This window comes from Orbicella franksi, chromosome 12 (genome assembly GCF_964199315.1).
Source record: "Orbicella franksi chromosome 12, jaOrbFran1.1, whole genome shotgun sequence".
Classification (NCBI taxonomy): domain Eukaryota; kingdom Metazoa; phylum Cnidaria; class Anthozoa; order Scleractinia; family Merulinidae; genus Orbicella; species Orbicella franksi.
In genome coordinates, this window is record NC_138156.1 from 25,643,112 (window position 1) to 25,670,992 (window position 27,881).

The 27,881-nt window shown below is 42.8% G+C and overlaps 1 protein-coding gene across 1 annotated transcript; it reads left to right on the top strand.

Annotated features, from left to right (window-relative positions):
- Positions 1-289: 289 nt before the first annotated feature.
- Positions 290-27,881, top strand: LOC145462841 (polycystin family receptor for egg jelly-like). Its single transcript, XM_081446465.1, has 24 exons — positions 290-343; positions 457-496; positions 2,525-2,780; positions 3,421-3,703; positions 4,104-4,263; positions 5,520-5,692; positions 6,409-9,673; positions 10,450-10,801; positions 12,610-13,052; positions 13,623-13,786; positions 14,355-14,531; positions 14,916-15,041; positions 15,567-15,737; positions 16,096-16,383; positions 16,896-17,543; positions 18,019-18,238; positions 19,013-19,173; positions 19,954-20,218; positions 20,824-21,903; positions 22,717-22,804; positions 23,485-23,662; positions 24,500-24,665; positions 25,248-25,445; positions 26,320-27,881. The coding sequence occupies exons 1-24, from the start codon at positions 296-298 to the stop codon at positions 27,744-27,746; spliced, it is 10,377 nt and encodes a 3,458-aa protein (XP_081302591.1). The 5' UTR covers positions 290-295; the 3' UTR covers positions 27,747-27,881.

Here is a 27,881-nt window from a genome sequence, read left to right on the forward strand (position 1 = left end):
AAGCTAATTAAGTCCGAGTGCGATTCTGTTTATTGTAATCTTAATTGAGCAAGTTATTAATTAACCTTAAACGAGATCTAATTGGTAAGGTAGTTTGAAATGGGTCATAAAAAATACACGAGTGTTATTCGGGGCTTCGCCAATGAAAAACGGCAAATTTTGCTGATCTCACGGAATGTGAAATTATTTGCTGATTGCAGCTCACAGCTGAACAAGGTTGAGTAGTTCACAAGTATTTGCTCTTTCCTTTTATACTTTATGACAAGGCACTATCATTGCCGCACGTAACTCAAATATGAACTATATCTACCTGGGTGTATACATCCTTTTAGCATTTTTCGCGGTAAGTGTTAAACTTTGGTGCATTATAATTTCTCTCCTCAGATGCAATCCTTCGTTTTTACTAACTCCTGTAGAGAAAAAACATTCTGTTACTGAAAGTGTTCTGTGTTTTAGGTCCGGGTCTCCACCTTGCGAATGCAGGTTCGGCCAGAAGGTATTGTATATTTTAGCCAAGTTTTTGATATATTCTGTTGCTTTTTCTGTAAAGAAAATAGATGCGGTGTGATAAACGATAAATACCAAATCTGTGTAAAGGTTTTAAATTACGTGGTATCAATTGTAGATCTAAGGAAGTGTAATTCCATAGAACCAGAAATGCTTCTTAGTCTTCAAATGTTACATCTTTTTCGAAACTGGTCTTCCATAACTATCCTCTAATTACTCTAAGCTATAATTATTTAAAAAATGTTTTACTTTACGAAGTAATGTTACAGCGCCTGCAAAAGCGTTCAGATAAAAAAAAAATTTTTCTTTTAGGAAAGGAAATAGATATAATTTGAGCGTACGTTTCTCCTTAAAATTGTTTAGGAGAATGTCAGGTTTTTTTATTGTTTAGGATTAAGGTTTGTTAGAATACATTAAGTATTGATGCTCTTGAAAGAAAAGGAAATTCAAAGCAAGTTTCTATACATCCCTGACACTATTTTGTTGTTTGATGAAATAGAACTGTTTTTTCCTTCGTTTCCAAGGAAGGAAAGTTCTAGCAGTGCGAACATTATGAAAAATTCAAGAACCTTTGGTTGCCAACGGAAATAATTTTGAATTATTAAGTAGTAACATATATAGGATCAGTCTTGTTCAGGTGTCGTAATCATCGCTTCGTTAATTATTAAATACTTTTAAATATTATTCAAGTGATTGGCAAACATTGGTAAGTTGGCAATTATGCTTGCTTTGGCTTTATTAGGCATTGCATTGTTTGCTATCTTTCGTTGCCTCATTGGTGATCGCACACTTATGAAAAGATAGCCGCCCGACTAAGTACTACAACACTTAATAAAATTAAATTTATTCATTGTGAATCCTGCGCTAATCAAACTCATTTACACCAGGGCGGAGCCAAAAGTAATCTGTAAATTGCTTTAGGAGCAGTTGATTATGTTAAAGATTGTTTGATATAATAGTGGACTGAGATTCGTTCGTTGGCAGACAAACGTTTTCTCTCTGTTTGAGAGCATATAAATTTATTGCAATTTTGAAAAAAAGGCGAGAAACAAGAAAAGAATCAGAGCTGTATTACGTTATGAAAAAATGAGGTCTCTAAACCCTTCCAATTTTTTTTTAGAGAAAAAACCGTATGTAAATTTTCACCGAATAATATCAGCCTCAAAGTGTCAAAAATGGCGGTACATTAGGCCGCAGTAACACTTTTAACTACTCGATACCTATACATTTTTTTTCTTAATTTACCTTATCAACCTAAACCCCTTGTTAGTTTTGTTCACCAAATGAGAAAATAATCGCGTTATATCAGTCGAACGCTGGTGCCCAACACCCTCTGCACGCTATACATGCCTATGTCGTATAGAGCACTTTGAAAGTACTATGTCGCCGGTGACGCATCAAGTATAATTTCGCCTGAAATTTTCATATTCATCGTTTGCAATCTGTTTTTTTATTTTTTTTTCCAACGTGAAACATTCCTGGCCCTTTCTGGTTTCATTACTATACAGTAGAATCCCAATTTCTCGAGTCCTCGATTTTTGGAGCTCCTGATAACTCGAACCATAAGTCGCTTCTCTCTGCTCAGTCCAACACTTAAATTTTAACCCTGATTTCTCGAACTACCCGATCTTTCAAACCAATTTTTGCTTCCCTTGGAGATTTGAAAAATCGGAATTTCACTCAGTATCTCCTCGGAGTCACTTTACCTAAGTGGATTATAATTTGGAGTTTTTCGTAAAGTTTAGCAAGCGTAGCAGACGTTTCCTTTCCATTTTCCAGACAGGGAGATTGAGCAAGCCAGCGAGCAAACGAGCGCGCCTGGGGTGAGCAAAATAATGGGGGAGAAGTGGGGAGGAGTTCTCGCTCGCAGTTTCGTTCCCTTCGCGTGCTTTTGCAGATAACAAACGTCTGCTAAGCAGGTTACGTAAAGTTGAATTACTTGTAATTTTCTGTATCCCAACTAATAATTTGCCATATCGTGTCATTCTTTCGACATTTTGTTTTGTTTTTATTTCAGAGTACATGGGTTGTTACGCAATCGACGAGGAGAAACGCTTATTTATCTCAAGTCCGGGAGATTATGACATCAATGATATCAGCCCTTTGCACTGTCTTAGGCAGTGCGGCAGGAAATATCGCTTTGCAGCACTGCAAGAGGGAAATATCTGTCTGTGCGCAAACTCGCTGCCAGTCACGGCGGTGAATGACTCGGAATGTGATAGTACGTGCCCAGGCTCCGACAGCTGGTTGAGCGAAGCACGGGCATGGCTTAGGTGAGTTTGTTAGTTAACATTTTTTTTGGATATGTGCCTTCAGCTTTATTTGAGATCAGAGAATATTTCTTCAAGACAAACTGAGCAAACACGCGCGCACACAGCAAAACAGGCAGGGGAAAGATGAAGCAGTGCGGCCGAAAGAAAATCAAGCACAACCAAATAATAAATTTATTCAAACTTCTATAATTGGTCGCATTTTGACCAAACATGACACGTTTAAGACGAAATACGATAGGAAATCAAACAATTTCAGTTTTTAGTGGACAAAAACCTTGTACCAGAATAATTTCAAGTATATTACAGTGCTTTTTGCATTTAGTAAAAGCTAAAGATGTAAATAGCTGCTTGAGATAACACCAAAAACAATTACGTATGGGAACTCGAGAAAATAATATTCAAAGTTCAGAGAAATTGTGCAAATCACAGGTAAATTTTCATTTCACCAGTACTTTCAACTGTTTCGTATGAACTTCAAAATCTGTTTTTGAAATCTGGTGTTGTTAGAAATGATTTCTTCTGATAAGATATTTAAAACAGTCACACAGAAGTTAGCAGTACGGTGTAAATAATCCTGGTACAAAGTTTTTACCCGCCTGTTACTCGAACTTGTGGTGGATTCCTTCTTAAACTTTCCCAGATGCGGTGGTCGTCTGAGAAACAGCGTCTACTCCGCGTCGGAGAGGATACTAGGTCTGAGTCTGGTCAAGACAGGTCGACTCCCTCTTCTTGAACCAGTTACAATATCTGGCAGCATGGTCAATGGGTTGAACGTGACGTTCGCCTTCAAACTCGGCGATGGTTCGGAAACATTGGAACCTTCAGAGGAGCCCCTGATTCGCCATATTTATGACCAGCCTGGGTCTTATGTTGTCTCCATGGAAGCGACCAATCCCATTACGGGCTCGATAACAGTGTCAGAGGTAGGGATGTTGATAGAGTAATATATCAAACACGAAAGACCGTGTTTGACCACATCTCCAAACACCGAGAAGAGAGTTGAAAATACGACGCGTAGTGGAGTATTTTTGACGAACTTCGAGGAGACGACAGTGAAATACAATCGCAAAAATCTGTTAATTACGATCAGATATTTACTTCCTTAAGTGTGTTTTCAACAAGAACGGATCAGTGCAACTAGAGTGATTATCATGTACAAACTTTTACAATAAAATATTTAAAAAAAGTATGGATGCCATGAATCTTACAACAAATTTGTGTGTCGAAGACGTAAATTCTTGCGGCATTTTAACGACGGGATTCTTAAATCATGCTCATCAAAGTTATGTTCAAGTGTGAAATTTTTGCATTTCTTTATGACAGATGTATGACGTCGATGATCCCCTGGGACCTATAGAGCTGCATTGTCCACACTCGGCCCCTCTAGGATCATGGGTAGAGTGTAACGGCTCACTGATTCGAGGATCGCGCATCAATAACACTTTCCTGTTTGGCGACGGAAGTCATGAGTTCATCTCACTGAGTAAGTCAGCCGCATGATTTGGAAGGATTGCCGAATGACGTACAGCCTTTGTGCTTTCTAAGGGGCAGGGGTGGGGGGTGGGGGTGATTATTTTGTTTTGTATGCTGTCGGGAAGTACAGTAAACACCCGCATATAAGAACACACAATTTCAGAGGTCAGACTGATTGTGTTCTTATTTATCGGATGCTTAGTGAAAAATCAGCCTCAGGATGTTCTTAAATGTTCTTAAATTTTTTTAAATTCAGTGCTGTACAGCATAAAAAATGTTGCTAGAAATTTTAATCATGTTTTTGGACAATTACATAAATTGATGGAACAATAATTAAAAACCTAATGTTCAAATAGGTCTACTGTAATCAGTAATGTAACAAAACAGTAACAAGAAGGGTGTATGTATAGTTCTGTGGCAGATCCATATGCTGCCCCACCCTTGAAATGCCTAAAGTAGAGGTCCACTGTACATCTGCAAATCTGACACCCTTCCCATTTTATAAGAACATTATTTTTTTTCCAGGCTGATATTGTTCTTATAAAAGTGGTGCTTTATTTGCCAAATTTCAGCCTGATGTTCTTAATCCATGTGTTCTTATATGCGGGTGTTTACTGTACCATAGACTAGTTCCTGGCGTGATGGACTCTAGATCAAATGGTCCTGATAATATGATTAACTGCTTTATCGTTTTTTGCAAACAAAAAATGTAAACATCTAAACTCAGGTAAAGGAACCGAAGAATCCACTTTGGGCAAAGATTCTTCGGTTCCTTTGATGCCCCATGATCCGAGACATCTTGAATTAATCTGTTTAGAAAAGAAACGCAAATCCGTCTTCGGATTTAAGAATCCAATCTTGGATTTTCTTAAAGCAACGCATCCTTACTTTTGAGTCACACACGCGAGCGAAAAGCGAGTCAGCGAGCACAGCGATTCGGCCTGGAGGAGTCTGGTGCTGGGAGCAGTCTGGCCTTGCGCTTGCGTGTGTGCTTCCCAAAAGCGAGCCTGCTCGCAGGCTATGGATAATGCTATTGACCGAATGAATTGGACATCCGGACGAGGAGTAAAAGTAGGCACCGACAGATGCTAGGACAACCTGACGAAACAGAATTCTGAGGAGTAACCTGGGATGGACTCAAAGATCATCCAGAGACGAGTAGCAACTCTTCCAGTCACTATATGCTACAGATAGCGGTTAAAATCGTTTTGAAACTGTGCAAAAGGCTTATCGTTTAATAACTCTTCTTTTTAAATTTGTCATTAGGTTCTCGCTATTACAACGCCGGACCACACATTCCTCGAAGCAACAATACGTTAAATCTGCTCTCGTCGAGTCCTCAAGGCACAATCGTGTCGCCAGCTTATGAGTTCCGGCACGACGGTACAGTTACTGAATGGGAGTTTGAAGGAGCAAAGACCGGAAACGTGAGACTACAGGTTGGTTAAATGATATTAGCATTGCAGCTTTAGAGCGGTTTTCAACGTGTAGTAAAAGCAAAGCTAAAGTAATCACTCTAGCCAATTATAAAGGACACAGACATTCCCATGAACCAATCAAAACTTGCATATAAAAACGTGTAGCTGACGCGAAGAGCGGGAAAACGAGTGCGAGCGAGTGACGATTGACTTTGGGTTCACTTCCTATTAGATGAAAAGTGGCGCGAGTTTTTTTTTTTTAAGCCAGTCGTGTAGCGTAATAATGTAAGAACTAATTTTCGACACTCAAATGAAAATCGCGCCACAGCTGCTGTTGTTATGTAAGGTTAATTAAGGTGTAAGAGCGGGAAATTATGTTTGAAATGAAACGTGGGAGACTGGAATTTCAAGAAACCACTCACTGAGTCCACAGTATCAGTAATATCCTCTACATTCAGCAGAATGACTGGCATTTTTGGAAAATCGTCGGTGAAACCCACGAGGAGTTTACGATTATCATCATCCAATTATTAACGATCGCGAGTACTCACGAGCCAGGCTCCGAATACAGCCGAGTCAACATTGCGCAATGTGGAAAAACGTGACGCCGCTTAGCAATGTTTGAGGCAAAAGCAGCAGACTCAATTTTTGTAGGCAAGACTTCACCACTAACTTATGCTTCTTCTTTCGATTGCGTAGATTTTAGTGTAATCTTTTTTTCAAAAAAATCTTTTCAGATTTTCCGTCCACGGTGCTATAATGGCGAAAAGTACTGTCTTTCAAACAAGTCCTGCGTGCCGGAGAATGAAACCTGTGATCCCACTAACAAGAACACGTGCCAATCGATGGAAATCTTCTGCATTTACAGACGGCGCTGCATAGCAAACACGACAGAGACTAGGAAAACATGTGCACCATTGGTGCCATATCAAACAGACGTACCCAAGGCGGATTACGAGCTCGTGTCAGAAAATCGAATCACGATCGACACACTGGGCCATCACATCAAAAGCTTACCGATTGAAGAGCAGCCCTTGGTAAAACAAGGCGATGTTCTTGGCTGGATATCGGAAGGCGGAGAGCTTGCGTTTAGGTCAATAACGCCTGCAGACGGCGCAGCATTTGAATTCGAGTACAACAGCAATCCAGTGCCTGGAGAAAAATTGCTGAGGTCGAGCAATCCCAGCATGCACCACAAGCACTACATCATGGCGGCGCACTACGTCCACGCCGCCGACTTTGTCATAAGACATTTCTACCAGTCCACCGGAGTAAAACATTTGACGTCGAACGTCACGCAAACCGTGCTTGTTGCCATCGATATTCCCGTGGCTGGTGACGTCAAGATGACGCATCGTGGTGTCGTGAACACGCACGAGGCTGTAGTGTTTGGTGTTCCTTGGCATTCTGGGTCGAACGTGTTTTACATTTGGGACTTTGGGGACGGGAACAAATTACGCACTCAGGTTAACTCGACGAACCACACGTACATATCCTCTGGAACGTATTACGTTACCCTGACCGTGGCGAACTCTGTAAATAAAATCAATGTTGCGTCGGTTATCGCCGTTTTCGACTTCATTAGGGGTTTTAAGTTCTCGAAGCCCATCGAGGCCAAGGCGGTTGGCTTGATGACCGAGATTGAGTGGGAAGCGGCCGAGGGTACCAACATTACTTATGTGGTGGATTTTGGCGATGGAAGCCAACGATATGAAAAGGTCACTGCACTGGAAGCGAGTCGAAACTGCTCCACCACTCATCTGTATTCTGCAGTTGGGAATTACACAGTCACGGTTTTCGCATTCAACTTGGTTGGACCGAACATTTCCATAAGCTCCCAGGCTCTGGTGGAAATCCCAATTTCAGAAGTCGAGTTCACTCTCCCCGCTGCGCATGTCACAAAGAACGTCTTCTACGCAGTGGGTGATTTAGTGACTGTCCATCGGGTCGTACACAATGGCACTAATGTCAAATGCGCTTTTGATTTCAAAGATGGCACGCAGCCTAGAATAAGCACCCAGTTCAGCACAACCCACATTTATAAAGACACTGGAACGTACAAGGTCGAGATCACGTGTTACAATGCAGTGAACTCTGTCACACGACTTCTCAACGCCACTATTGTAATACAGAATCTTGAAAACATCACGGGACTTACTATAAGTGCGCACCCGACCACTCTTGGCACAGACTCGGAGATCACTGTCCAGATGGCAACTGGGACCATATTCTTCTGTACTGTAAGCTTTGGTGACAGTGAGAGCCTCCAAATCGACTTCTCCCATCTTGGACAGATTCTTCGCCACCGTTACTCAGAAGTTGGTTCCTATAATACATCTGTAAATTGTAACAATCGCTTGGGCAGTGAAGAAAACAAACTCACGCTAGATGTAGATATTCCAATAAAGGACGTAACTGTTACAAGCGACAAGAGGTTCATCCGGGTACATGAAAACATCTCGGTAGATGTCGCAGTCAGAGAAGGTTCCCGGATAAGATACGAGTGGGATTTCAGTGACGGAAGCAGATACGGCGCTTACCGCACCCTGGCAAAACAAGACGAGTTTGAATCGACAACGCACGCGTTTACTGAAGATGGGAACTTTCCTGTGAAAGTTACAGTTTTAAATTCCTTGTTTCATGTCTCGATGATTTTGCCTTACACTCTGGTAGTGGAGTATCCTGTTGCTAATATTTCTCTGTCTACAAACAGCCCAATAAGGCTGAACCCTGGTCAAGTAACATATCACTTAAGTCTGTTAGCCAACGTCACGCCCCCGACCGACGCGGTATGTGTTTGGAATTTTGATGACGAGAGTAGTCTTACAGACAGCGAGACTTTTGACATTTCGCCCGTTCAGCCCTACGTGAGGAAGCACACGTTTGGGCATGAGGGAATTTTTACAACTTCTGTAAATATTTCCAACAATGTCAGCAGCCTGGTGCTATCAGCTGCAATCGACGTGCAAGAGCTAAAGGAAGTCAGCATAACTGCAAGACGACTCGAGGATGGAGTGCTCATCGACGGCTTTGGAGGGTTGAAGAACTTTTTCCGTTTCAATGAAAACGTGTTTTTCAACGTAACATCTCAAGCAAAAGACCTCAGTTATGAATGGGACTTCGCTGATGGTTCACCGCTGCAGGTCACTTCAGAGCCTTACACATCACATGTTTATAGCCGCTCTGCGACATACGAAGTCAGAGTGACGGTGGACAACATTTTAGCGAACATGACTGCGACCAAACACATCGCAATAGAGGAGCCTGTTGGAAAGATATCGATCAGTTCCAGTTATCCCACATACAAAGGCGATCCGACGCATTTTTTTATACTCTTCGAGGAACCTGGAACAGATTCATGCCTGAGGCTTGATTTTCAAGATTCTTCTGTGAAGTTAATAGGAGAACAACGCTGCAGACCGCCGGTTACGTTCAGTAATTCCAGTTTCCACGAACTGAGAGCCAACCAGACACGCATAAACGTCACACATACATATGGTAGCATGGGCGCGTACCCTGTCAAGCTAACGGCTTACAACACTGTCTCGAAGAAAGTTGCAAGCACACTTGTGAACATAACAAGCAGCCCATGCGATAAACCCACAGTGACAATTGTTGGGGAAGATTTCAAGGATCCACCAGAAAAGATTCAAAAGTCTGAGATGCTAGTATTGAAACATAAGGTCACCTACAGGTGCCCTGTGGCGGCTAGCCTCGTATTTACGTGGAGCGCATTCATAGTGACTCGGGACAATCCCAATAACGAGAGTATTCCTTTGCAGTTACCCGTAGACCAAGTTCGCAACGTCAGTGTTCCCGCCACTGCGGACGCTCTTCGTTCAGCGGATTTGATAATAAAGGAAAGGAAGCTTCCGTTTGCCTTCATCAAGTTCCGTCTCAAACTGGGCTTCATCGGAAAGGATCGTAATTTGTCGGAGATCTACGACACCTACATTGTGTTTATTGAAGTAAAGCGATCAGACATGTCTGCTGTTATCAGAGGTATGGAGTAGAGAAAGAGCCGTCCGTATACCCGGCCCTAGTTGTTCGAAGGCTGGTAACGCTATCCGCCGGATAAATCTCCATCGAGTGGATAAGTGTTAACAAAAAGAACCACGCTATCCGCTGGATGGTGATATATCCACTGGACAGCGGTTTCCGCCTTTCGAACAACCCTGGCCTGTCGTCTCAGTGCATCAATTGAGCATGATGGGGGGTTCAGGGGAGCGGTAGGAGGGAGAATTACTGGAAAAAGTTTAAAAATAAAGAGGCTCTTTCCCCGGATTTAACTTTAATATTGTTTTTTTATTTAAGTGGTAACCTTTTCATATACTTTCCGTACAAAATGGTAACCTTTTCGCATAGCTACAGTAAACACTGAATCACTTTTCTTTACCCAGCCCTTGGACTATTCGAAGCATTTTAATAGATTCCTTTCAATCCTTACGGGCGATTTTTTTTTCTATCCTTTCCTGTGTTAAAATTCGTTGAACCGTTACCCTGTTAAATGTGCTCCTAGCTTGGAGACCTACTCCGTCCGGGAGCCCCTCCTCGTACCATTATAGAAACTAACCGGGACGGGAGTAATAACTTGTATGACTAGATAACCTGTGATGGACTGGCATCCCATTCGGGAAGATTGAGGAGGGGTGAGGGGTGAGGGGAGAGGGGTGGGGGAAATATACAGCGACACTATGAATCTCTTCACGCTATCAGTAGGGAGATGAGGACCGTTTGTTTACCAGTGAACAAAGTTGTCTCAATGTTTCATTTTACAGGAAGTGTGAAGCGTTCGGTTGGTTATCAATTGCCCTTGACTCTGGACGCATCAGATTCAAAAGACCCTGATTTTCCTGATGACAAGAGTGGAATCACATTCACTTGGATGTGCAAAAAGAAAGAAGAGGAATTTCCCGCGTCCATTTACTTCCAAAGTGATAGTGGTGGCTGTTGGGAGAATGGAACCTATGTTTTCGGTGGAGACAATAGCGTCGTCACCGTATTCACGGGTGATTTCTACCAAAAGTCTCTTTATGATTTTAGGGTTATAGTCAGAAAGGAAAGCCGCAAGGCCCAGTTTGACCAAACTGTGGAGGTTCTTATAGGACAACCGCCTACTATGGTGATTGAGTAAGTGTCTTTTCTGTCAAATTGACGTGTACATATGCAGCTGTTTTGACAAAGCTTGTCCCAAAAAGCGTAGACAGGTGCACGGGTGTTACGGGTTGTAACTGTTTGGCGTTGCTTGCTGTAGTTCACAGTGTTTCAACAAGAAGGAAGACGATAGCGTGAATACGCGTGTTTGTGCTGTTTCCTTCTGTCACGCTGAAATACCTTTAGCGTAAGTCAAGCAGGATGCAGCGTGGCCAACTGGGTAAGGCGCCGGACGTGAAATCCGGAGATCGCGGGTTCAAGTCCGGCTCTGACCGCTAAGCTGGAGTTGTTTCTCGGTAGACCCTAGTCCAACTCCTCGGTCATGCATGTAAATAGCCAACTGGTCTGCCCCCCGCCAGTTTTAAGCCTATTATGTTACATTGAGATATTTCTTTCTTTCAGTTTAAGTGACAAGCCTCTGATCTAGCTAGGTGTAGCTAAGCTCATTGACCACTATAAACAACAACTTTTTTTTTGAAGCAACAATGAACCACCATTAACCATGATAACTTTCGCCATTGCCGCGCAAGCTTTCACGCTGTGATAGGACAAACTTTCTCGAAACATTTTAGAAGCGATTTACATATAGATAACCCTCTGATCACGAGGGAAAGAAAACAGACAACAATCTCAGAGACAACAGTTTTCCAGAATTTTCCCGTTACCTAAAATGGAAGATCCTTGATGGAATTGAAGACAAAAGGCTAAAACTTCCTTACGTCAGAGATGTTAAAGCTATAGATAAGATTTACATGTAACTTATTCATTAATGTTTTTATTTTTTCTCCAGTTTCTCAGTGGTTCGAAATCCTAAATCCTTGAATCTGATTGGCCAATCGTGCGCGCTCCTGCGGTCTGGAAAAAAATAGACACGTTATTCGCCGGCCTTAGTTGGTCCGTATTGGGAAAAATTGTGCCTGCGGCCTCGGGTCGTATTCAAGACCTCGGTCACAGTTTTTCCCAATACGGACCTCCCGGCCGGTAAATAACATATATGTATCTGATTGGTTGTTGTAGCATAACTCTATTTTGATTGACCTTGATTAGTAAGAGTATAACACATGAATTACTCAAAGCACTTGATGCCAAAAGCAAATTTTAAAAACTTTAACTAATTGAAGACTTTACTTCCTTCAACTGTGAGCCACATTCCCACGAAAGACTGATAAAAATTAAGTTTGTTACGCGTGACCGCTGAGTTAAGAGTATCGAGAACCTATCGAACAAGAGATAGCTGGCTGACCTGGAGTTCCTAGACCGCCCTGCCATGTTTAGTACCTCCCAGGGAGGAGTAGAAATACAGCCCTAGTCGGTTAATAGGGAGCTTAAGCAAACCACGACGACGACAGCAACGAGAACGTCGCGAAACAAAAGGTTTAATGAGCAGAACCATAGCTGTGCACGTGCGTTATAAATCTTTGTACATTTCTTAGCCGTCCTCTGCAAAACAACAACGTGAAATGGCCAACTTCTACGTATTTTGGAGAACGTAGGCCCAGACGGCAAGTTTTTCGCATTTCTTTTTGGAATTGATCGCTGGCATTGCATACTTAGTTTGAGCAGGTTTTCAGACCAATTGGCGAACTGAGCAGATTCAGATAGTTCCAAAATTCGGAGGTAAAATATAAATCTATCTCGTCCCTGGCGTCGCCGTCGTCATTGCTCAAGGTTACTAATGTTGCTGAAACCAGAGATAAGCACCGGCCTGATGGGCTACTTGGGTCATATGTAGACTTTACCTTAGTTGATAGATTAATGAAAGGATTCCATTGCCTTCCCACCAGGACTGTCTTCAACATTCTTGAAAAGAAAAATCCTTTTGAGAGACTCATTCTGGAAAGCCGTTGCATAGACTGCAAGTTTGGTGAACGGCTGGGGTACATGTGGAAACTGTCCCTGTTAATAGGAGACAACAAGGATGAAGACAGCTCATGGGAAGAGAAAGAGGACTGGAAAGATTACACAGAAGCTACTGGATTGCAATCACCAAGCTTAGTCCTAGAAGCTGAATATCTTCTTCCCGGTAAAATCTACAGGCTTCAACTAAATGCCTGGAGACTAGGGGGGTTCCCAGGAGGATATGTGATAGAAGAGATAATCATTAACATTGCCCCAGTGAGTGGCCGGTGTAGCGTCCCTCTGGAGGAAGGTTTCGCTTTGGAAACGCCTTTCAACGTCAAATGCGAAGGCTGGACCGACCCAGATGTACCCCTCACATATTTGATTGGTAAGTTTATTTAATGGCACTATACTCTGTAAGCTGTAAAAGCTCTATTGAGAGCCCTCCCCCCCCCCCCCACCACCCGTCCGAAGGTTGCGCATTTCTTTAAAAAACTTCTCTCCATGAGGGCTTATTTGACTTCATTAAGTTCCCCCCTCCACCGTCCGAAGGTTGCTCATTTTCTTTAAAAACGTCTCTCCATGAGGGCTTATTTGAGTTCGTTAAGTCCCCCCCCTCCCCCCACCGTCTGAAGGTAACACATTTCTTTAAAAAACTTCTCTCAATGAGGGCTTATTTTAGTTCATTACGCCCCCACCCCACGTCGAAGCGTTGCTCATTTCTATAAAAGAACCCTTTCCAGGGGGCTTAATTGAGTTTGTTAATCCCCTCCCCCGAGTCCGCCAGGTCCCATGTGCCACGAGGCCCAAGGAGGATAGATGCTCGGTGCCCCATCCGAGGCTGACTGGAAGTGAAAGAAAATAAGTGGGGGGTGGGGGAAGGGGAAGCTGATTTCAAACTAAATCTCTGGAGTTTGAGAGTGCAGCACCCTTATAAATCTTCTTTGCTATTTTTCAGAACTAAGGAATGGCGAGGAAATCATTCCAGTGTCTGCGGGGCGTGAATCTGAGAGGTCAGCCATCTTCCCTCTTGGCAAGCCCGAGAACAACTTTACGATTGAAGTCAGAGTGAAAATCATGGACAAATACCTAGGAACCGCTGAGACCCGGTTTAAAGTGACTGTAAGTGAGAAATATTCATCAGTATCTAATTAACAATTATTCCACGAGCGCGCGTTGGATATGAGAAGGTAAATACTGGCAACGAGGTGCGTGATGCCGAGTTCATTTTAACCATCACATATCCAGCACGCGCCAGTGAAATAATTGCTTTGGTAAAAACGCCCCAAAAGATAGAAAACCAAACTGAAATAAAAACGCTCTAAAACTCACGCGTACGCTTACCTTATTGGTAGAGCATGGTATCATGACTCATATACCATGATGGCTAAGCCAGTGAAAACTGTTGGGTTGCATTATCCAATGATACAGCTTTTAATAATGATCATTACACGATGATGTCACGGATGAGGTCAGTTAGCATGGCCTTGTTTGTTTGGTGAGGCCAGACAATTCTCGCATGGCAGTCTTTGTGGCACCAAAGGCCATCCAACACATTCCTAAATAAAAGATATGACAACAAGATAATTCATTTTCTAGGCGTGATATGAATGACATAACAACTCTGTGGCAGATTAACTACATGCATTCTAATTGATGTACATTCAGGCCTGATTTTCTGTTCTTTCAGGTTCTAGAACCAAAATCAGTTGATTACGATCAAGTGTTCGGAGACATGCAGAGTGCGTCTGGGGACGAAGCAGGAGATCAGAAGGCATTCCAGTTGGCAGGAGCCGCCAGTTCTGTGTTAAACGCTAAAGTGGGCAAGGGAGGAAATGACAGCGCGGCCGCGGAGGAGAGAGCAGCGGTGCGTACTGTTGATAATACAAGAAAAAACGCTTGCGGTCTCGTCTGTTGAAGGGCTATGTTGTTCGCTTGCCGTTATAAATCAAAATCGGTGAAAATCCCTTTAGAAAGTCTTTGGAGAGGGAGGTGCACGTGGGGAATGAATCCATCCTTTCAAGAGCCCCATTCATGGGTTCGTAATAATGTCACTTGCTTCATTTGTTTTGCGAATAAGACTAGTATTAGCCTGTTCCAGGCTCTCGGTCAGTGTGGACGATCGACGAGCGACGAGCAGCAGGGTCTGGTCCTCCTTTTCGATCGTCCCCACTGACCGAGAGCCTGGTGCCAACAATAATCACTGTGTTCACAAGACACTCAGTTTTTCTCTGCATATCTGTGTTTTCAGTTTCGTGGTAAAGTAGCCGGGCAGCTGAGCAAGCTTCCTGTGGCAGATTTTGACGGCGTGGCAATGAAAGGTGAAGTGCTCAACTCACTGACACAAGCAACTGATGAAGTTGACGAGGATGCTCAGGTAAAAACGTTAACTTCAGTTTTTTCTTTTTTGGGATAGAAGTACGGTAAACTTTAAACTAGAAGACATGCACTGCCTCAAAATAATAAGTCGCTCAGGTGTAAAAAAGAGAAAAGAGGTGATAAGTCAAAACGTAACGTGCGTGGTTAATGGTGTTAAAGAGTACGATTTGGAAAACAGGGAGTGACCCATCATATACCGATTTGTACGTTCTCATTCTTTACCCTCTTGCAAAAAAGGGTCGGTTAGCAGTTCTCGTAAGGTCTCACATAAATGGCTTGATACTCTTTGAGAGGGTAATAGAACAAACAACAGAAACAATGCCCCCTAGTCCCAAAACTACACCATGACCAAGCAAAAGAATTACAAACTTACAAGAGCTGCAGCTCTTCCGACAAAAATGCGTCAGTCGTGTCATATGGAGGTGACTAGTGTCTTCCTGTAGCGGCATGTGTATAGTATTTTGGCACGTCTCGTGGCCAAGAAAGAACCACAAGCTGATACGTTTGCACGTGTTTTTGACAGAACGCCACAGTGAGCGCGTTAGATGAAATGGGTGACTTCCTGTCCGGTAGCGACAGTGCACGTGACGTGGAGAATGTAGCGAAGAGCCTGGGTTCTGCTATTGGCAATGTCGTCGGAGCCTCGATTGACTCGTATCAAAAAGCCGCGAATGGAACTTCCGCTGGAGATCCGGTAAGTAGAGCACATTTTACTAGAAATTTGAATTGGCTGGAAAGCTGTTGTATATTCGACGGCGTATGCGCCGCGCCTATGTCGCATTGGTTATTGTGTTGGCCACTGTATGTTTCTATGGCATGGTATAAAATAGTTATGCCACACTTTTGAGTGATATACCATGGAATATCCGACTTGTCACTTGTATTTCTGTAGTATACACACTCGCCTAAAGGCTGGTGTGTGTACCGAGAAAATTCAAGTGACTCTCATATTCTGCGATATATAACTTTAAAACGTTGCGTAACCAGTGTGTATTTATTTTGGTGTAAGTTTAGCCGTAAAATATCTGCTGTCTTTTCATGTTTGCTTGCAGAGTAAAAGTCGTAACAACACCAAGAACGCCCTCGGTGTAGTGGACAAGGTTAGCGGTGCCCTTCTCAAGCAATTAGCGGCTGGTGACAAACCAAAATCAATATCCTCACCAAATCTGGACTTGTCTGTCGGAAGAAAGACTCTGGACAGCATCAGCGGTGAGGACGATGATGAAGATGCCGAGGAAGGGGAGGGGATGGGGGGAGTCAAACTTCCCGACCCCATGGCACTGTTTGGAGGAGCCAACGCCTCTGTTGAGGAAGGAGCCACTAGTGCCATTGGTTCAACGGTCAGTACAAAAAAGAATAATCTTTAAATACTAAAAAGTGTTTCAGGTTCAAGTCAATCCGAAATGTCAGTCTGTATTATAACTTCATTGTGATTAGTCGGTGTTTTGATTCTTTATGTTGGCCTGTTTTTGGATTACTTAACACTGTCAGTATTAGAGCCACTCCGTGGAGGCGCCACTGCTAATTCCTGTTTATTCATTTACCTATTTACTTATTTATCTATTTAACGAGCTTTCATACGACTATTCATGTATTATATGACTGAGAAAATTGCGAACGCACACGCGTCAATTTTCACTGCTTTGCAAATTAAAAATTTACTGTAACTTGGCTTGCCCTCAGTCAATCAAAAGAAATTAATTTTCACAGTCATATTGTTATGAATATATTTCTCAATTTATTATTGTATTTTTTTATTTCTTGTGTCGGCGACGGTTGATCGACATGTTACCGACAGCTTAAAATTGGTGCCAATTTTTGCAATTATCAATGTTTTTCCTCTTGTTTTTAGCTCTCAGCCATGGATAAGAATCCGTTTGCTTGGGATAACAGCTCAAGCGATTTAAATTCCAAGACAGTTGGTTTATCCCTCACAGATGGTAACGGTAAACCACTGGACTTAGCAGGACAACAACTCGAAATGTTTGTACCGAGGAATCTGAAGATAAATCCAGTGAAAGCCATGGAACTGAACCACTTTGAAGACGGCGATCCGCCCATGCGTGTGCATAAGTTCAATCGCTCAAGCATCGAATCAGCCATCGCTGTAGAAATGAAGTTCTTTCACCCAGATATCAAATTCATGGCGGCCGTGAGGTACGACAAAAAACCAACTGCGAACCACTACGATTTTGCGCACAATTTCCCGAGTCAAACGGAGGCGAAGAAAATGAAGAAACGCCCTCACCCATTCACGTTCGTGATTCCACATGTTCTTATCAATCCGCTGTTGATTAATGGACAGAATGGAAGCGACAATGCCACAGATCTGGCGACACTGCTTGCGAATGTGACCATCAAGCAGTTTTATTTGGGCGTGAAAATTCTAAACAAGGATGACTTGGGTAATGTGAACACAAGCTACGCGCTGAGAATCTACCTGCCTTCGTGCAAAATGTTTAACGAGGATAAAAATACCTGGACGACAAAGGGTTGCAAGGTATGAAACGATTTTGAGGTAGTTTGCACTTATTTAACTGTAGTCTCCATCGCTTAAGATTTGGTGTTTAGAAGACTACTGGCTCTCAAAATATTTCTAAATTTATTCAAAATTAAATTGGTCTTTCTCGATTTCTCGATCGCGTTCTGTTGTAAATTCGCAAATGTGATTGGCTGTCTCGTCGTTTTAAATTTTCAGCAATGGACTACGATCGCTCTATGGCTACAGAAATCGTAATAACCAGGCCATCGTTATTACAGAACGTTCTCGTGTTCATATCGCATATCCGAAAAACCGCTTGTTGTGATTACCAGCCGCTGGTTGAGAAACGAACCTGCGGTTCATGTCAGATGAGCGGAGGAAATCGAGCTTAAATAGTCCTTGTCTAACAGATATTACTGTTGCTACAACAACAAATCACTATTCATGCATACTCTTAGAAAATTTATTTTTTTGATTATTTCGTTGTCATCAGGTTGGACCCAAGACCATCGCGAACAGTACACACTGTCTATGTATACCAGGCGAGGACGAAGAGGAAGACGAAGACGAGGATTTCGAAACGACAACTGCTGCACCAACAACTTTGGCAGCCACACCTCCTGGGTCTGACGGAAACGCGGACTCTCAGTCTGGTAATAAGGTTATCAAGCGAAGGCGCTTCCGGAGAAGTGTGAACAAAGTGTCCATTGCAAGTAAGTATTAACTATCTGTTAGAACACAAGCGTAGGGGAATTTTTATTTTCTGATAGCTGTTGTAGAACAGACACCACAGCTATATCATCTGGCAAATCACAAACAAATGGAAATTATTCAGTTAACCAACCAGAACTGTGGAACTCAACCTGGTGCTAAAGACGGGTAAACACGCAACCGGTGCCAAGTGTGGGAAAACATTCAATCCGTGCTTACCGCGGAAAACAGGCAACCTGTACTAGGCGCGTGAAAAGAGACAATTTGTGCCAAGCGCGGGAAAATATGCAACTCGTTCTAGTTGCGGAGAAACGGCCAATTTGTACCAAGCGTGGGAAAATATACAACCCGGCGTACTAGTTGCGGAAAAACGGTCAACTTGTCCCGAGTGCGGGAAAATGTGCAACCCGTACTAGTTGCGGAAAAACGGTCAACTTGTACCAAGTGCGGGAAAACATGTAACCCGTTGTAAGCTTACTGAGGAAAACAAGAAACCTGTGCTAGGTACGGGAAAGCATGCAACCCTTGCTAAGGAAGATAAAACAAGCGATTTGTGCCATGCAAGCGAAAATTTCCTCATAAATCCACGACAGACTTGTAAAGTGTTAGGGTCTTAGTTATTTGGCGAGAATTCTAACAGGTCAGATCGATTTGGTTGCACTGTTTCCCTTGTACTCTGCTTTTAATCCTAGTTTTCTTTATAGTCACGGGCTGAAGTGGTTAAAATCTTAATTATGAATTATTTGGCTGACTGGTTAATTTATCTTTCTTCACAGGTAGCATGTTCGTGGCGCCAAACCCGATCGACTTCAACAAAGTATTTAACGCTAATCTGGCGGAAAATCCTGTCGCTTTGGCCGCCGTTCTGGGAATATTCGGAGTCTATCTTATACTGGCTATTTATGCCCGAAGAGAAGACAAAAGGGATGTGCATCGGGTATGGAAAATTTGCAATAACTGTCTGCAATAGCACCATACCGTAAACTGCCGCTTACTGAAGAGCCCCCCGATTATGCCTCCCGGTTATGGGTCCATCTACCCGTAAACCAAAAACTACGTCCGATTATAAGACCCCGCGGATATAAGCCCCCTTACCTAACTTGCCTTGTTTTGAATTTGATAACCTACTTTGATCAACACAGCTTCAGCTTGTTTCCAACCGGTTTTTTAATTCCGGTTTTAAGCCCCCTCGGATATAAGCCCTCTGCTTATGAGCCCATCTAAAACCTCTTGTAAAGTTGCACAGGCCCAGGAATTATAAGTGGCTGTTTACGGTATACAGTTAAGCAGTTTTCCCCCTTACCTAATTTCCTATGTAGAGACGTGCTCACGGCTCGTCACGCATCCTCCTCCAGGAGAGAGTGCGTGATGAGCCTGAGGGGCGTGTGCCCAGGAGATTACCTTTTACTCAGCAAGAAACGATGGAGATTCCCGTAAGGGTGAGCGTGAGACCGTAAGTGCCCCTTATGGGAGGTGCCTTCCTTACTATGCCGGGTCTACGGACGTATCTTGATCCCTTCTCCGAGGCCCAAACCTCCTAAGTAATTGCCAACTAGTGCTTAGGGTTTATAAACCCGGCACTAACTAAAAGCACTCTGACATCACTGATCTCTAAATCAATAACGATTAAAACTTGTACCTTACATTCTGTGAAAAAACTCTACCGACTCGAAGAATTCTCCGTTTTCCTTAAGAATCCCATTTCATCAAATTCTAGGCTGGCTTAACTCCTCTTGAAGATAACGAGCCTTTTGATCAGTACCATTACGAAATTACGGTCTACACTGGGTACGGTAAACGAGCAGGTACTACCGCTGAAGTCAGCTTTATTCTGTCCGGTGAGGAAGGTGAGAGTGAACCACGCTTGTTGAAAGATCCCAAACGGAAGACGTTTCAACGACGCGGCATCGACGTCTTTCTGGCAACGTTTCCGGAAAACTTCGGAGAACTGAACTATTTACATCTCTGGCACAATAATGCAGGTACGCTTAACTTCAGGAAATTTGTGCATCGGTGGAATGGAGGGCTTTCTAAGTTTATGCCGAGCGTTGTATAATCGGATCTGAAAGCAAAATCGCGACCTGTTCAGGCGTTTTTCCCGCCAACTGCTTTGAGTTGCTGGTTCATTTTGTCGTTTGTAAAGGCAATACTATGAATGCGGACTGGAGACTGGGGGTGAAATGCAGACTGAGCGTAAACTGCAGACTGCAGACTGTAGACTTTTTAAGTATATATCCTGTTATTTCCATCATCGAGTTCTAACTGTGAACAGGGTTATTCAGGCTCCGCTTAGCCTAGACATCACTCAGGTTAGGCTAAATAACGATCCAGATACCCTGTTTACGGTAAGCTCTCAATGATGGAAATGGTACCACGATTCAATTAAAAGGTCTGCAGTCTGCATTTTATCCTCAGTCTAGATTCTCAGTCTACGTTTTACACAGACCGATTAAGTACACTAGTGCAATTAAGGATTCACAGTACGAGTGGATCTTGAAAATTCTGTCAAAATTGGGCAAACCTTTAGGCGTCGCTAAAATAAGATGTATCGCTTAATTCATTCTTTTCCTTACTATTTCTATGGCAGGTCGCTCACCGTCGTGGTATGTCAGCCGTGTGCTCGTTCACGACCTCAACAACGACAAGAAGTTTTTGTTTATCTGCGAGAGCTGGCTAGCGGTAGAAGAAGGAGACGGTACAGTCGATAGGTTGATTCCAGTGGCAGGCCACGAAGAAATGACGAGCTTCAACCATCTCTTTTACTCCACTACTCAAAAGAACCTCGCCGATGGACATCTTTGGTTCTCGGTTTTCATCCGCCCCGCGAAGAGTCGTTTCACGCGACTTCAGCGCATAACCTGTTGTTTAACACTGCTGTACTGTTCCATGATCACAAACGCTATGTTTTATCAGGTTGGAGGCGAAACCGACCCCGCCTCTACCCTACAGATCGGACCCCTGGCTTTCAGCCCCGCTCAAATTGGTATCGGCATTATGAGCAGTTTGATCATTATTCCTGTCAACGTTCTCATCGTTGGAATCTTTCGTAACGTTGAAGCGAAACCAACGAGAGAGGAACTCAGAGAGAGACGCAGCAAACGAACCTGCTGGTGGTTCCAGGAGTTGTTTTTCTGCTTCTTCGATTTCAACAAGAACGACAAGAACGACTTCATTGAAATCTTGCATACAGGATCAAAACAAGAAGAGCAGTTCTTGGACTTCAGTTCCAAGACAAACTTAGCGGAAAACGATGAGGTCGCTCTTGGTTTAGGCGTCGAATCCGAGGACATCAGTTTCAGAATTTCTAAGCAAGAGCGAAAAGAGGAAATGGAGAAAAAGATGAAAAAGAAAAAGAAGAAGAAGAAGAAGTTGCTGCCGTATTGGTTTCTCTACATCGCTTGGGGCATTTGCTTCCTAACGTGCTTCACAACAGCCTTTTTCTGTGTCCTGTACGGTTTGCAGTTTGGTAAAGAAAAATCAGCCCAGTGGATTTCATCCATGTTGATCTCGTTCTTTCAAGACGTACTCATCAGTCAACCAATCAAAATCCTTGGCATCGCCCTCGTAATCGCCATCATCATCAAGAAACCCCCCGAGGAAGAAGAAGAAGATGAAGACAAAAAGAAGCTCGAAGACGAGGAATGGTTACATGATGGTCCAAGACGAGGTCAGTGCGACTACACCTGTTCAACCCCTCCCCACCCCCACAACTTCACTTTAAAGGTGCTCGGTCACCGGTATTTTCAGTTACTTTGGCTACGTACAAAATTGCCTTTATATTGAAGGAAACCTGAAAATAGCAGTTTACTAAGATAGAAAAACAGCAAAGAGATAATAATAAACCGTAAAGGAACAAGAAAGGTTAAGGATGGAGAAGACTAACAAGGATTGCAAACGACGAACTTGGAAGACGACACACACACACACACACACAAAACCAACATGCGCAAACCGTGACGTAGCTCCTTTAATAAGCGCCACTCGTCTCTCTCCCAAGATGGTAAACAACTATTATTTAATTGTTTGGGGAGAAACAAAAACTAATATTTTCCAACGCAGCAGTGTATCTTACGGAGGAACAACAAAAAATTATGGAAATTAAAAGCGAGGGATCTTGATCTTGTGGTATTCAATGTAAATGAAAAATAAATGTAAACCATAGTGTCTACAAAAAATACTTATTTTCGCAGTTTTCGGCTCATTTGCCGTTGTTAGTTAAATGTCAATTGATTTTCTGTGTTAGGTAGCTATTCCGTTGTTTTAACACTTGTTATGTTTTGGAGAGTACTAATAACATATTGTCGTAATTGATTTCTTTCACAATCGATTTTTAAGGCCCCTAAAGTTTAACCAAGAGGTAGATAGAATCTTAGAATTGAGAGCATGCTTTTAGGTAACGTTTAAGTATTATAGTCTGTGCGTTCTGTTCTGATAGTCATATTTGTTTGTCAATGCTTTCATTTTCCATTTTTATTTTCAGAATCAACCGACAAAAGAGTGAAGCCAAACTCTCTGATTCGTTTACAGCCTCCTGACAAAACAAAATTGGAAAAAGCAAGGCAACTCAGGTACAATGGCTGGCTGTTTTGGTGATTGTTTGATCGTTATTTCTATAGGGTAAAGATTACACTATGTGTACCTAACGATCTCTTGAATATGCGAACATAACTAATAAGGCGCATGGATCGGACTGAGTTTACCGTGTGCGCATGTCGGGAATAGGCGCATGTCTGTAAACAGAACGAAATTGAGCGGAGTAACTGTTTCAATGTATAGGCAATACTTGGATTATATGATAATCTATTGACTTACAAGAACCAAAGCTATTTGCTAACAAGACCATCACTGTTCAAAGGAAATAATTTATCTTCGCCATCTATTCCACGAGGTTTTTATGCTAGTTGGATATGAGCTGACAACGTATATTGTAGCAGGTGGCTACATTCATAGTGTTCGAAATTTCTTAAGGTCATTGAAATATATTTCTAATTTTATTCTGAACAGATGAATAAGCCGAACGTTATCGACTGTTTCGTGCAACGTCAAGTTTATTGAATAAACTAACGACCTTGAGCATATTTTGAAACTGGTTTGAATTGATTTCCAAACCGCTTTGATTTCTTTAAAATTCGTGTACTACAAAAAGCCTGTAATTTTCTGGAAAAAAAGATATGTTAAGACCCTATTTGTCTTCGTGTGGCACGAACCGATTGTTTCTCATAAACCCGTTTATAATCTTATTTTCCAGGTTTAAAGAAATGAAGATGAATGCCATCATCAAGGAAGTTGCACTCTACGTGTTTTTCGTGGCCTGTCTGTGCATCGTCAGCTATTCTCATCGAGATCCAACTTCCTTCGCTTTCAGGGAAACAATGTACAACTCATTTGTGGCGGGTGTTCACGGAGGCAAAAAGAACTTTTTATCGGTACGTAGCGCCGGCGCAGTAGCCGGCGTCAGCGGTTCGGTCACTTAATATTACGATGGACTTTGGGTCAAAGTTCAGTTTAGTAACTATTAGGCAACCACGCCTCGCACACGTGCAGGTGGAGTATCAGTGTTATAATTCGCTTCACGCAGTGCCGTACCATGCTGTTTTGAGTGATTTTCCTTCTTATTCCGCCAGTGGAATTGTAAGTACAGCTAAATCTGTCGAGGGAACACCTAGTCTTATTTAAGACTGGCGCTTAGCTCCGGGTTCCGTTTCATGAAGTGGAAGCCGCTATTGCAGCTCACCACTGGAATTTTTCCTGTGCTCTTCGGAGGCCCCGTCCACATGACGGCGGAGAAATTTGAAAAGGCAGCTTTATTTCTATGGTTAGGCCTACAGTCCACATTAATCCGTCACGAAAACGGAGCTTTTCGAAAACGCTCTTCAAACTGGAGGAATTTGAAATCGATGAGGTCACAATACTCATATGATTTCCCTGTTCGAGTTTTCCTCGAACACAAATCTAAAACGACTGGTTATTGTTACATTTTTTAAATTCCTCCCGCGTGGTGTAGACGGAAAACACTTGATGCGTTTTCAGAGTGAAACCTCCGTTTTCAAATTCAGTCGGTGTAGGGTGGACTGGGCCTCAGGCATATACCGGCCCCTGTTCTTGCATTTGGGTTAAACATAAACCATGAACTGTGGACGTACAGTCTGACCTACTGCATTTAACTCAATCTATAAAACGCCATTGGAAAAACAAGTTACTAATCCTTAGTTGCAGTTTGATTTACCAAGAATTAATTCTGTGTCTTATCGTACAAAATCTAGATTGGAAGCCGTGAAAATTTCTACCTGTACGCCAAGACGACATTGATGAACGCTCTGTACACCACGGAATGGTACAATGGAAACGAAACTGAACCGGGCTTTACTGCGGATTTGACGGCCTACATCATAGGGATGGCGAGATTAAGACAACTCAGAGTCGGAAACCGTGAGTGATTAGCAAAGATTTCTCTCTTTGTTTTCTCTTTTTGATTTGTTTGTAATTCGATCGTAGTAAAATGAGAGTATTACGCTACATGAAAGTAGCGAGATTGGTCTTTAATAGAGCGGATTTTCACTTCAGTGGCCAAACGGCAATTCGCATAACATCTACGTTAAGGGACTGGCTTAAAAAACTTCGCAAACGTGCCTTTGCTTTGAGTTTTGATTGGTTCACTGGATTGTCCGTGCAATATTTGTGATTGGCTCCGTTAGAGCGCACGTGATTACTTTAATTTTGATGTTACGACACAAATGAAAACTGCGCCGTACTGAATGTGGTGTAATTCCGGCCTGGTGCCATACGTGGGTTGAGTTTGTTGTTGGTTCTCGCCTTGCTCCGAGGGTTTTCTCCGGGTTCTCTGGTTTTCTTCCCTTCACAAAAACCAGCATCTCCAAATTCCAATTCAAGCGGGATAGACGTCGCCGCAGTGAAAACCACCTAAGGCTGATGTGTCTTCCTCTCTAAATATTGTACTTTATTTATTTTATTTAAATCATCCAAGACTTTTGACTCTTTTTTAATCGACAGAAAGTTGCCAAGTTGCACCGGACTTAAGGCGTTACATCGACGACTGCCATGACTGGTATGGGTTTTTCGCTGAGGACGATGGCCAGTATGACATCGCATGGGAGTCACTGAAGAACGAGTCTCTCTACAATCCTCCCTTTACATACCAGGCCTGGGAGTTCAACACTTCAGATGAACTTGACACCATGCCTGTTATGGGTAAGAGTGCACGTGAACACACTGTGCGTCTCCGCTAATTTCTAAAATCTCATGATCTGTTGCTATAATTAATAAAGTTAAGGCTGACCGGGTGAGGTATCCGGAGGAGGCGGTCTGTATTAAGTTACTTTAACAACTAACCAGCACTGAAACCCTTAACCTTTACAGTCAGTACACTCCAACCATGAACACTTGGTATTTTTTGTACATTTTTTCAGTGACCATAGAATGCGGACTCTTCCTTTTAAAAAGATCATTTAGTGTATTTACACTTTAAAAATGCTAACATTACACATTAAATGAAGAGCCTTTATTCTATAGTCATAAAAAAAAAAATAACACAAAAAAATGTCAAGTGTTCACGGTTTGAGTGTCCTTATTGTAAAAGATGTTGAAAAACATCAAGAGAAACACATGTTACAAAAACTGTGAAACGGCTTCTATTTGAATGTTACCAAATCTGCAGTATGTCTTTTTGATAAACAGTACCCATGAGAGGTGTACTACTCGACATATCAACTGTCAAGAAGTGTTCCAGATTAGTGATATCCCAGGAGTCCAGTACATTCTTAGTTTGGGGATAGTAGGGGGGAGGGGGGGGGGGGGGGGCGGGCGGGAGGGCAAGCGCTATTATTGAAAAGGTGGTTGTTTACAATCTACTGTAATCTAAAATGGAATTTATTAGAAGGTAGTTGCAGCCCACTGTATTCCAAAAATAAAAAAAAAACTATGAGAGGATGGTTTTCAATCCATTGAAATCTAAAAGAGATAGTATGGCACATTTATAAAGAGCTCGCGTGCATAAATATAAGAGATAACTAAGAGGTCGTACCACAAAGTGAACTGTGCCTTTTCTTTATTTTCTGCGCTTTAGGATACGTATCTACATACGGTGGAGGCGGATTCGTCGCTGACTTAGGATATACTAGAGAGAATGCCACTAAGATTATTGAGACATTGGAAGCGAATAACTGGATAGACGCACAAACCCGCGCTGTCATCACTGAAATTGCAACGTACAATCCAGTGGCAAATCTGTTCTGTGTCATGACTCTAGTGGTTGAATTCCTTCCCACTAATGGCGTTTTCCTGTTCACTGATCTCAAGATTGCTCGTCTCTTCACCTTTGGCGGTGGTTTCGAAACGTTCCTCCTGGTTTGCGAATTTTTCATTCTGTTGTTCTTTGGCGTGTTTATCTATCAAGAGCTGAAGCAGCTCTACAGACTACGCAAAGGTTACTTCAAAGAGTTCTGGAACTACGTGGAGTTTGCCATGATCATTTTGGTGTTCACGTGTGTTGGAATGTTTTTCACTCGCACGATGCTCGTCAACCAAGCCATTACCAGCCTCGAAAACAACCCTGGCAAATACGTCAGTTTTGGCCGAGTGGCGTCCTGGAACGAAGTATTCATGTATATGGTTTCGTTAGTGGTATTCACCGCTTGGATTAAAGGAATCAAGCTTCTACGATTCAATCGTCGGATCACGATCCTTGCGCAAACTTTGAAAGGCTCTGCCGGTCCTCTGGCTGCCTTTTCTGTGGTCTTCTTGGTGTTTTTCATTTCCTACTCGCTGTTCGCGTTTGCGGTGTTCGGCAAGGACCTTTCTGAGTTTTATAACTTTGTCTCCACGTGCGAGACCGTGATGGGAATTTTACTGGGATCGTTTGATTACAGGGCCATTGAGGAGGCGGCCCCTATTCTGGGGCCCATATTCTTCTTCACCTTCATGGTCTTTGGCACGTTTATTTTGATGAACATGTTCCTTACCATTGTTCTGGACGTGTTTTCCGAAGTGAAGGAGGGCATAGACGAGCAGGAAAATGAATACGAAATCGTCGACTTCATGATAAGGCGCTTTAGAAAATTCACCGGCATGCAGCCAAACAAGGTAATGGTGTCCGACGAGCCGCTAGAGAAGAAGAACATTGAAGAAGAAATGAATAAAGACTTGATGGCTTTAAAGATCAAGAAGAAAACGATGGCCAAGCGGAAGTTCAAGCCTATGGACTTGGTTGCTCAGCGCTTTACCAGACTGGAGTCATCTCTGAGCGGATTCTACTGCGAGGAGTGGGCGGAGGAACGCTTGCTGGATCACATTGTCGAGCGGCGGTGGGGAGTAAACGCGGAGGCTGCCTACGCTGAAGCTGACGCGGAGCTGAACGAGGAGCAGCAGGTGGAAGAGCTACGTCTGGATATGTACGCGGCGGCTGAGAGGTACGACGCGGATGAAGACGACGGAGCTTTCAATCTCAGCTTTGAGGGGGACGTGTTTTCTTCTTGGTATTCCACTGACGCTTGAAGAGCTTGCTGCTCAGAAACCTAACTTCGGCGTGATCTTGTGATGTGACATGCACAGCCTATAAACTGCAAATTAATTTCAACTAACTGTAAATTGTGTCCCTGAATTAGGTAGCAGAAATTGACACAGTATCCA

Excerpts from the sequence above, each read along its gene's own strand:
- LOC145462841 (XM_081446465.1), top strand. The coding sequence starts at position 296 with ATGAACTATATCTACCTGGGTGTATACATCCTTTTAGCATTTTTCGCG. Across the intron at positions 5,693-6,408 it reads CCGGAAACGTGAGACTACAG|ATTTTCCGTCCACGGTGCTA; the intron begins GTTGGTTAAATG and ends AAATCTTTTCAG. Across the intron at positions 19,174-19,953 it reads ACAAAAGGGATGTGCATCGG|GCTGGCTTAACTCCTCTTGA; the intron begins GTATGGAAAATT and ends ATCAAATTCTAG.